This window comes from Salvelinus namaycush, chromosome 4 (genome assembly GCF_016432855.1).
Source record: "Salvelinus namaycush isolate Seneca chromosome 4, SaNama_1.0, whole genome shotgun sequence".
In the NCBI taxonomy this organism is placed as follows: domain Eukaryota; kingdom Metazoa; phylum Chordata; class Actinopteri; order Salmoniformes; family Salmonidae; genus Salvelinus; species Salvelinus namaycush.
This window is the reverse complement of record NC_052310.1, coordinates 17,852,689-17,864,460: the sequence shown is the minus strand read 5'-3', so window position 1 is coordinate 17,864,460 and position 11,772 is coordinate 17,852,689. Positions and strand designations below refer to the sequence as shown.

At 44.0% G+C, this 11,772-nt stretch overlaps 1 protein-coding gene across 2 annotated transcripts in view; it reads left to right on the top strand.

The window, feature by feature from the left end:
• Window positions 1-1,072: 1,072 nt before the first annotated feature.
• The window catches only part of si:ch211-183d21.1, a 31,718-nt gene continuing 21,018 nt past the window's right edge, over window positions 1,073-11,772 (top strand). For both annotated transcript variants that reach the window (XM_038991340.1, XM_038991341.1), the window contains exons 1-5: window positions 1,073-1,225; window positions 2,059-2,953; window positions 3,187-3,367; window positions 3,456-3,595; window positions 3,912-4,477. In XM_038991340.1, coding sequence (XP_038847268.1) covers window positions 2,113-2,953; window positions 3,187-3,367; window positions 3,456-3,595; window positions 3,912-4,477 — 1,728 coding nt within the window. In that variant the 5' untranslated portion in view covers window positions 1,073-1,225; window positions 2,059-2,112. The remainder of the gene's footprint in view (window positions 1,226-2,058; window positions 2,954-3,186; window positions 3,368-3,455; window positions 3,596-3,911; window positions 4,478-11,772) is intronic.

The following is an 11,772-nucleotide window of genomic DNA, read 5'->3' as shown; positions in this document are numbered from 1 at the left end:
TTGAAATTTGGAGCTATTGACCTTTTAAAAAGTATCCCATGTATATTGTGTAATTTACTGACGGTCCCTAACTAGCCCATAGGGATATCAAATGTCACACCAAATTGACCATGAGTATTATGATCAGAATGGTCATTTGCATCTGTGCTCAGAATATATGATTACTTGGGTGCTGCCAGCTGTGGGCATGAGGTCAGAATTCTATAAACCCAACCCACGGGAAAACGTACAATACCCTTCATTCTGTGACACCATGTTTTCGTATTATTTTACAAATCTCCGTTTTGGACGAGACCGACTTTATGACCAAAATTATAATATTTACACTGTAGTCAATTTTGACAGTAGAATACATGTTTCTTACTCATATCAATGCCACATATTACATTTTCAAAACGAGAAGTTGCTTTTAGGTGCATTCGCTCTTGAAGTTTTCAAAACCTCAATATGAATAATTATTCAGCGCAGATATACGACTAGACTTCCGTTGTTTAGACAATATTATACACCTGTTGTATTCAGTGCATGTGACAAATAAAACTGATTTGATTTGAATAAAATAAAGTAACTTCGAATGTCCAAACTACAATGTAAAATGGCACATGTGGAAAGTAGTGGTAGACTTGGCCCTACATTTAGAGACACTTGTGATTCGTAAAAATATGTGATTCATATTTTTCTTCATGCTCGTTAACCAAGAACATATTAGATGAGGTCACCCAGCTAGGAATAGCCAACTTGCTGGTGCTCCGTGGCCCCAAGGTGTTACACAGTCCTTGTGGATTCTCAGGGATCTACAGGCCATATAAATCAAGGTGTAGGTCAACATTCCCCTACAATATTTGAAAACGACATTTAAAAAGTCCCACCTTGCCTCCTTTAATAAAAATGTAAACACGCCAAATCTAATAAAATCACTTTTCTAAACATAAGGCCAAAATATATATATTTTTTGTAAAACACAGGCAGACCACAGATCTGAATTTTAATGGCCTGGAATGTTACGCAGCACGAGAAGGATACCCAAGGATCATCCCCCCTCCGAACGCCCACGCACGCGAGAGGGGGGTGAAAGTGCTTTGTCAATGTGGACAGACGACGCTGGGAGCGGCAGAGATTGAAACAAAGTTTACGAATATCTCTCTCGGAATAAGAAAGCAGATCTGTTGGATTCTAAACATTGTTTCCAATCTCCCTTCGTCGTGGACCGGGACACTGAAATACAGTAAGTCACGTCGCTACTTTGTAACACTAACCCTGTGTGGCACTGATGGACTCGAATGACAACCGTTTCGTCGCTGAGATAGCAATAGCCGTGACTTGAATATCGTCTTCTATGCAACAAGTTGTGGTCTTGAATGGGGTTTTAACTGAAGATATTCAGTTCCAATATTTACACTCTATAGCTACAGAGCACGTATAGTAAAGCTTTTAAAAAATAAATAATTAGCAGGCAACTTTCTTCGTTTTCTATGCGCTATGGTGCTCGAGCCAATATTCACTGTCGTTGTGATTCCCTGGTCTACGGTTTGGTAAGAAACGATCGAAAATTGAATTACGCACATTTTTATTTTAACGTTTTTTACCGAAGATTACAGCTACGATTTGGTTAATTCAAGGTCCAGGAAGCTATAAAACATGTTTTTGTCCTAGTACTAGTGAGAAAAAATACAAATCACAGTTTACCAATTTTTGCATTAATCCGCAGCCACGGCCTAAATTATTTTGGATGAAATAAATGTATCCTAGTCTACATGTACTTTCCAAGAAATGCAGGATTTACCCACACTGTAACTCGTAAGAGACATACATTCCCGATCATATTCCTGTTTTTGGCGACTCAATCATCAGATACTACTAGCCTAGATTGCAACATGCACTCTCTATTTTTGTTAACACCGATAAACAGTAATGTAGTTTTGAGTTTGCCCCTTGTCTGGGTGGTGAAGACCGTTATGATATCCTCACCACAACATAATTTCACCTCCTGTGATTTCTAGTCAATAATTGTTGTTTTTGTACCTCAAAAGTTTCTTCTTAATTTTCTTCATCTTTCAGACTTTCAACCTTTAATGCATTTTAGCACTGACATTTTTGGGGAAGTAGTTAACCATGATGGTAAGACTGGCCCTTCACCTGGTTGCAACATACGCTGTCTGCCTGTCTGTGTGTCTGGGTGCGTCAGTCCGGGGAGATCCCTGCCTCATCATCAGTGAAGTCAACGCAGACAACCCCAAACTGGACACCACTGAGTTTGTTGAGCTCTACCACACCAGCGGCCAGAGGGCCTCACTGGAAGGCTACACCCTGGTGTTCTACAATGGAAACGGCAACATAGCCTACAAAGTACTGGACCTGAAGGGCCACACCACAGATGACCGAGGCTTCTTCCTGGTTGGCTCGGTGGACATGCAGCCAAAACCGGCCATCCCCCTCCCACCCAACACCGTCCAGAATGGACCAGACGCCATCGCGCTCTACCACACGTCTGCGGCACGCTACGGGGAGAAGATGAACGCCACAGCCGTGGGGCTGGTGGATGCCATCGTGTACATGACGCGGCGTTCCGGGGGCGCAGAAGTCCTGGCTGAGACGTTGACCCCTGGGGAGTCGGCCTTCATGGAGGACGAGGGGGCCCACGAGGGGGACGAGTCCATCGAAAGGTGCCTGATCTCTGGGGAAAGCTGGGGCTTCCAGGTGGACCTGCCATCACCTGGCCAACGCAACCGCTGCAACCCCCCTGATCCCAGCACTGCCAACACGCGTATCAGCGAGCTGAAGCTGGGAGGGGGGCAGGTGGACGGGTTTGTGGAGCTAAGCGAGTCCCAGGCTGCAGGGCCTCTGGTGCTGCTGGTGCTGGACGGGCGGACGGACACGGTCAGCGAGAGTGTCGACGTGCACACCTCCAGGGAAGGCCTGATCTCCATCACCATCGACAAGAACAACATGAAAGGTCAGTGAACCTGTACCTGGAGGAGCTCCTACTGGTCTTCAGGGCTGAGAAAAGCTTCATATCTCTTCATTGGGTCTTGCAGAGATTTCTATGAGTCAAGGAGCTGGACCTGTGTATTTTGTGTGTGAAATTATATCTATGCAAATTGTTTCACGTCCTGTGTATGAAAAGTGCCGTGTTTGTTGGTGTGAAAGCTATGTTGAGTGATTAAGTTCTACTATGTTATACATCAGGAGATGAGTCGGGGGCAGTGGCGTTGTACAGTGGCAAGGCCTCTGACTTCCCTGTAGGCAGCCCCTTGAGCCAGACGCAGCCCCTAGATGCCTTTGTGTTCGCTGGACCAGGAAACCAACCCAGCGCCAACCTCACAGAGACCCTTATACCAGGCAGACAGCCCTATCAGCTCAGCGCCAGGTAATCCACCCATCCATACTCATCCAGCCACCCATCCATCTATTTATCTGTCTTAGACTGAAGTACTAACCTTGCTGGTCTTTCTCAGGTTTGGGGAAGGAGGCCTCTACCTCAGTCGCTGTGGTGTGGCCAGTTGGACCAGAGACCCTGGTGTATTCTGGGAAGCGCCACAAACCCCCGGACAGCCCAACCAGTGCCCATGGCCTAAGATCTGCCCTCACGCCACTGGTGAGTGTTGCATATTTCTCTATCACATTGACACCTTTACATTGGGGATGCTTTCGATTGGTGATACACATTAGTGCATATAGGCAAATCGATTAGCTTCTAATCAATCATAGCCAATTAAATTCAATAAACATTTAGGATAATGAACATACATTGAATAGAATATAATTGCTATCTAACAATGTGTTTACAAACACGGGTATAAGAGCAATTTAATGTAAATAGTTACCAAATTGAAGAGACAATCTAATTTATCCAAATAGTAGTGAGTTTTGACCTGTTGCTATTTGGTAAATCTCCTTTTTCCGCTCTTCAGTGGTCCCTGGGGGTACGGAAGTGCCCCCTCACCTCCCTCCCTGGGGTCGGGGAGACTTTCTGATCAGCGAGGTAAATGCTGACAACCCGGGCTCAGCCGAGGATGGCGAGTTCATCGAGCTGTGGCACCCGTCGGGCCGCCGCGTCTCTCTGCAGGCCGTGTGGCTCCTCCTGTTCAGCGGACACAACAGCAAGCCCTACCGCGAGATCAGCCTCACAGGCCACTTCACCACTGCCCAAGGCTACTTCCTGGTGGGCAGTGATAGGCTGGTCCCGGCCCCCTCGATCCGCCTGCCACCCAACACCATCCAGAACGGACCGGACGCAGTAGCCCTGTACCGCAGCCCCTTCAGCCCGCCCTCTGCCTTTCAAACAGGGATCCCCACCCAGGGGTTGCTAGATGCGGTGGTGTACCGGCTGAGGGGCTCGGACAAGGACACCCAGGAACTGAGCGATGCTTTGACCCCAGGACAGCTCCCCCTGCTGGAGGACTCGGAAGTGCAGCCCGGAGATGAGGCCTTGAGCCGCTGTAACGGCCTCCTGCCCGCCGACCAGTCTGCTTTCGTGGTGAGGACCCCTTCCTGTATTACTTCAGCAGAGGCTATTTTCCAGAGGCCTTAGCTATGGTACACTGAACAAAAATATAAACACAACATGTAAAGTGTTGGTCCCATGTTTCATGAGCTGAAAAAGATCCCAGACATTTTCCATATGCACAAAAAACTTATTTCTATCAAATTGTGTGTGCAAATTTGTTTACATCCCTGTTAGTGAGAATTTCTCCTTTGCCAAGATAATCCATCCAGCTGACAGGTGTGGCATATGAAGAAGCTGATTAAACAATATGATCATTACTAGGGTTGCACATTTTGGGGAATATTCAGAGGTGGAAACTTTCTGTGGGAATATATGCAAATTAATATTAATACCAATTAAATGTAGATGTAAAATGTATATATATTTTTCACCTTTATTTAACCAGGTAGGCTAGTTGAGAACAAGTTCTCATTTGCAACTGCGACCTGGCCAAGATAAAGCATAGCAGTTCGACACATAACAACACAGAGTTACACATGGAATAAACAAACATACAGTCAATAATATAATAGAAAGAAATAGGGGGAAAAAGTCTATATACAGTGAGTGCATATGGAGACAGAAACATAAACCTTTTACCTTATCATAAGTAGACCTAATTACAAATTATTAAATCCTTCCAATATAAATTTTTAACTATTTAGTTACGAAATTAACTTTAATTAAATGAGTTGACTCTTCACATGGGATGATTTCACTGAACAACAAAAGATAGGGAATATTGAATGATCCCCAATGATCCATCGCATCTCCCAAAAACGTTTTCAACATACATCTGTAAAATGATAGTCTAGAAACTAAAGCTTTGGTTGTCTTCCTCTCAGGCTATCATGTCTTCTCCCTGGACCTCCTCAATGTCCACCTCTTGAACATCAGACTCTGAGGCCTCATCTTCACTGTCACTTTCCAACCTTGTTGAGGTTAGCTCGTGGTCAGGCTCAAAAAGCCCAGAATTTGCCCGGATGGCAACCAGTTTTTCAACCCTTGTATTGGTCAGCCTGTTACGTACTTTGGTGTGTGTGTTCCCAAACAAGGACCAGTTTCGCTCTGAGGTGGCTGATGTTGGTGGGATTTAGAGGATGATGGAGGCAACAGGGGAAAGAGCCTCAGATCCACAAAGTCCATTCCACCAGGTGGCTGATGAGATATGTTGGCACGACTGCCATATTGCATCTCCATTCCAAAGCCCTTACTTGGAAGTGTACTTCGCCAGACTGCCAAGAACCTTGCCTTCATCCAGGCCAAGGTGGTGAGACACGGTAGTGATGATACCATAGGCCTTGTTGATCTCTGCACCACACAGGATGCTCTTGCCAGCATACTTGGGGTCCAACATGTACGCTGCGACGTGTATGGGCTTCAGGCAGAAGTCTTCACGCTTTTTGATGTATTTCAGAACTACAGTTTCCTCTGCTTGGAGCAACAGTGAAGTGGGCAGGGCAGTACGGATTTATTTTCTTACATTACAAGCTGAGTCTGAACATCAGACAGGATGGCATTGTCTCCCTCAATCTGTGCAATGGCTACTGCTATAGGTTTCAGGAGTTTCAGGCTGCTTACCACTCTCTCCCAAAATACATCATCCGGGAGGATCCTCTTGATTGGGCTGGCCACATCGGCAGACTGTGATATGGCCATTTCTTGGAGAGACTCCTTCCCCTCCAGGAGACTGTCAAACATGATGAAAACACCACCCCAACGGGTGTTGCTGGGCAGCTTCAATGTTGTGCTCTTATTCTTCTCACTTTGCTTGGTGAGGTAGATTGCTGCTATAACTTGATGACCCTTCACATACCTAACAATTTCCTTGGCTCTCTAGTAGGGTGTATCCATTGTTTTCAGTGCCATGGTGTTCTTGAGGAGCAGATTCAATGCATGAGCAGCACAGCCAATGGGTGTGATGTGAGGGAAGGACTCCTCCACTTTAGACCAAGTGTAACGGATGTGAAATGGCTAGCTAGTTAGCGGGTACGCGCTAGTAGCGTTTCAATCAGTTACGTCACTTGCTCTGAAACCTAGATGTAGTGTTGCCCCTTGCTCTGCAAGGGCCGTGGCCTTTGTGGAGCGATGGGTAGCGATGCTTCGTGGGCGACCGTTGTTGATGTGTGCAGAGGGTCCCTGGTTCGTGCCCGTGTCGGGGCGAGGGGACGGTTTAAAGTTATACTGTTACATTGATGCTGTTGACCCGGATCACTGGTTGCTGCGGAAAAGGAGGAGGTTGAAAGGGGGGTGAGTGTAACGGATGTGAAATGGCTAGCTAGTTAGCGGGTACGCGCTAGTAGCGTTTCAATCAGTTACGTCACTTGCTCTGAAACCTAGATGTAGTGTTGCCCCTTGCTCTGCAAGGGCCGTGGCCTTTGTGGAGCGATGGGTAGCGATGCTTCGTGGGCGACCGTTGTTGATGTGTGCAGAGGGTCCCTGGTTCGCGCCCGTGTCGGGGCGAGGGGACGGTTTAAAGTTATACTGTTACACAAGCAGCCTTCATGTTCGCAGCATTGTCTGTCACCAGTGCAAATACCTTCTGTGGTCCAAGGTCATTTTTGACTGCCTTCAGCTCATCTTCAATGTAGAGACCGTTGTGTCTGTTGTCCCTTGTGTCTGTGCTCTTGTAGAATACTGGTTGAGGGGTGGAGACGATGTAGTTAATTATTCCTTGCCCACGAACATCCGACCACCCATCAGTCTACTTTCTCTATGATTTGCTTGACTTTCACTTGAACTCTGTTGAACTCTGCATCCAGCAAATGAGTAGATAAAGTGTATGCTGGGCGAAGAACATTCAGAAATCTCTTCCAATACACATTGCCTGTGAGCATCAGAGGTGAACCAGTTGCTTACACAGCTCGAGCAAGACATTCATCAGAATTTCTCTGACTACGTTCCTCCATTTAGTCCCAAAAAATTCTGATTCAGGAGGACCATGAGCCGTTGCTATTGATAAGGTGTCTGATTCATCATTTTCACCTCAAATAGAAGTAGAAGGACTTTTGTCAGAGGTTGCTTGTTGTGAGCGCTGATGGAACTTTATGCACTTGGCCATATGATTCTGCATCTTTGTTGCATTCTTCACATATGATTTGGCACAGTATTTGCAAATGTTAACAGCTTTTCCTTCTACATTATCTACAGGTAAATGTCTCCACACATCAGATAGTGCCGTGGCATTTTCCTGTAAAGTTGATAAAAATGAGTTTTTAAAAAACAAATACAATTCCATGTACATATAAATTGTTAAGCAGTTAGATTAAACAACTCCTTTGTAAGATAAATGTTTTTAAATGAAACATGTATGGAAAAAGGTGAATTTACACTCCTTAGGCTCAAGCAAGCTAAAACCTACATGGTAGCAAAAACTAACTAGCAGAAATTGTTAACAAGTTAGAAATTATTTAAACACACATTGCTGTAGGCTACTATTTACTAGTTAACCTCTCTGGGATATTCGGGACGCTAGTGTCCCACCTCAACAACAGCCAGTGAAATTGCAGGGCACCAAATTCAAAACAACAGAAATCCCATAATTAAAATTCCTCAAACATACAAGTATTTTACACCATTTTAAAGATAAACTTGTTGTAAATCCAGCCACAGTGTCCGATTTCAAAAAGGCTTTACGACGAAAGAACACCAAACGATTATGTTAGGTCAGTACCTAGTCACAGAAAAACACAGCCATTTTTCCAGCCAAAGAGAGGAGTCACAAAAAGCAGAAATAGAGATAAAATTAATCACTAACCTTTGATGATCTTCATCAGATGACACTCATATGACTTCATGTTACACAATACATGTATGTTTTGTTCGATAAAGTTCATATTTGTATCCAAAAATCTCAGTTTACATTGGCGCATTATGTTCAGTAGTTCCAAAACATCCGGTGATTTTGCAGAGAGCCACATCAATTTACAGAAATACTCATAATAAACATTGATAAAAGATACAAGTGTTATGCATGGAATTTTAGATCCACTTCGCCATAGCATTATAAATATTCACTTACCTTTGATGATCTTCATCAGAATGCACTCCCAGGAATCCCAGTTCGACAATAAATGTTTGATTTGTTCGATAAAGTCCAAATACCTCCTTTTTGTTTGCGCGTTTAGTACACAATCCAAACTCACGAGGCGCGGGCAAGTCCAGGCGAAAGTTCAGACAAAGTCTGAACTTATTACAGTTCGTAGAAACATGTCAAATGAAGTATAGATTGAATCTTTAGGATGTTTTTAACATAAATCTTCAATAATGTTTCAAATTCCTTTGTCTTTAGAAATGCGGTGGAACGCAGCTAAATCTCACGTGAGCGCGCGTGATCAGCTCATGCCAGACCCCTGACTCATTCAGCTCCCATTCCCCCTCCTTCACAGTAGAAGCATCAAACAAGGTTCTAAAGACTGTTGACATCTAGTGGAAGCCTTAGGAAGTGCAATCGGACCAAATTTACACTGTATCTTGGATAGGCAAAGAGTTGAAAAACTACAAATCTCAGATTTCCCACTTCCTGGTTGGATTTTTTCTCTGGTTTTTGCCATATGAGTTCTGTTATACTCACAGACATCATTCAAACAGTTTTAGAAACTTCCGAGTGATTTCTATCCAAATCCACTAATTATATGCATATTCTAGCTTTTAGGGCTGAGTAGCAGGCAGTTTACTCTGGGCACCTTTTTATCCAAGCTACTCAATACTGCCCCCCTGTCCCAAAGAAGTTAACAAAAAATCATGTATTTCATATAAAATATATTCACCCCACCCAGTATTGTAATCCAAACTTACTAGATAGCATGTAGTCCTTGGCTCAGACAGTGTAGTAGTGTGGGCTCAAAAGCGTCTCATTAGTGTGCAAGATCTTGAGAATCAGCTGTACATGTGATGGAAGAATGCATGCATTCAGAGGGTTGCAATTCCATTGAATTGGGGACAGTTTAACCAAAATATGCCACAAGACCTAGAATTGCCTTATGTGTATCCCACAAAAAAGGGTCACTGTTATAAGCTAACTTTTTTTGTTGAATTTAAGCAAAATTCCCCAAATTCCCGGGCTTAACTTCGCATGGAAAATTTACGGAAAATTTACGGAAATTTACCGGAAAGTTTCCGACCCTTTGCAACCCCAATCAGTACACAGGTGCACCGTGTGCTGGGGACAATAAAAGGCCACTCTAAATTGTGCACTTTTGTCACACAACACAATGCCAACGATGTCTAAAGTTTTGAGGGAGAGCGCAATTCGCATGCTGACTGCAGTAATGTCCACCAGAGCTGTTGCCAGAGAATAGAATTAGTTAATTTCTCTACCATATGTCGCCTCCAATGTCGTTTCAGAGAATTTGGCTGTACTTCCAACCGCAAGCCACGTGTATGGCGTTGTAGGGGCGAGTGGTTCGCTTATGTCAACGTTGTGAACAGAGTGCCCCATGGTGGCAGTGGGGTTATGGTATGGGCAGGCATAAGCTATGGACAACCAAGACATTTTCATTTTATCGATGGCAATTTAAATGCAGAGAGATACTGTGACGACATTCTGAGGCCCATTGTCGTGCCATTCATCTGCCGCTTCAGCATGATAATGCACAACCCCATGATGTAAGGATCTCTGCATGATTCATGGAAGCTTAAAATGTCCCTGTTCTACCATGGCTTGCATACTCACCAGACATATCACCCATTGAGCATGTTTGGGATTCTCTGGATTGACGTGTACGAGACCACGTGTTCCAGTTCCCGCCAATATCCAGCAACTTCGCACAGCCATTGAAGAGGAGTGGGACAACATTCCACAGGCCACAGTAAACAGCCTGATCAACTCTATGCAAAGGAGATGTGTTGCACTGCATGAGGCAAATAGTGGTCACACCAGATAGGGGTGAGGCTCACCATCTTTTTTTTTTTAAAGGTACCAACCGATGCATATCTGTATTCCCAGTCGTGAAATCTATAGGTTAGGGCCTAAAGAATTAATTTCAATTGTCTGATTTCCTTATATGAACCTTAACTCAGTAAAGTATTTGAAACTGTTGCATTTTTATATTTTTGCTAAAACAACCATAGTATGCCATGCCTTTTGCCCTCAAGGATACTTGCAGTCTTTTCACTATAAAATATATCTCTCTCCCAATTTTGTTAACTTATTGGAATGGAACAACTCTAAATCAAATTTATTGTTCATATACACATGGTTAGCAGATGTTATTGCGAGTGCAGTGAAATGCTTGTGCCAAGTACTCGGACAAAACAAGTATTGTAACGGATATGGAGAATTTCCCAAATACGAATATGACACGGGTGTTTTTGTAATTATCCGTGATTGGGGGGGAAAATAAATTTTCAGCTGCCAGCACGCATCTCTCTCTCCCTCAAACAGTGTGAAGTGCTGTCTGCTCCAAACAACTATTGGCTAGTTCTTCTGTCTGTAAAGAAACGGGGCGGGGTATCAGTTGAGCCTGCCGCAACGATTGGATTAGAACAAGCCGCTCTCCCTCGGCTCTCATTTTCCCCGGACAGACACTCACACAGTCAGTCGTCTTAGGGCACAAGTCTCCCCTTCTCCAAACATTATGTATAAATCAGAATCTGTAGCTAGTCGTTGTTGTTCAATAGTTATTTCCTGTCGACTTTGCTCAGGCTATATGGTGGTTTTAGTCTGTCTACTTGGTTGTTTAGTAGGTCTACTTTGTCTGTCCATTGCTGACGTCGTCTGTCGTGATCCAAGCCACTGCATGCTTGCTTGCTATTATTATTTCTTCTCACCCAGGCATGTTTACCGAGCGTCAGATGATTAGAAAGTAAAATGACAAATGTAGATTATTTTGATTTTGATTGATCGAATGTTGTGGCATAAGACGTTTTGCTTCTCTCAAAAGTGAAACAATATACGGGGCAAGCAAATTAGCCTAGCTTCATCTCTAAATCTGTGTCTGGAATAAATGCAGGCAGTAGAATCCAGCCATGCATTAGGCTATTTATTAGCCGTCGTTGATAATTGGACTAAGTAAGTTAATGATGTGCATTTTCATATGTCGGGTCGTTTAACAATGTGTGTGAAGGAACATAACGATGTGCTCTGAGATGCACTCTGAGTGATAGTGCAGTGATGTGCACTTGTGGTATAGGCTTTACCGGCATTTAAACCACACTTCTGGGTTTTCCGATCACGAGTAAATCTGATTACGAGTATCAGGTGTGCTTAAAAATGGATACGATCACGAATACAAGTATGACAACATCGGCACAACCCTGCTCTAACCAGTTGTATTTTGCTCATT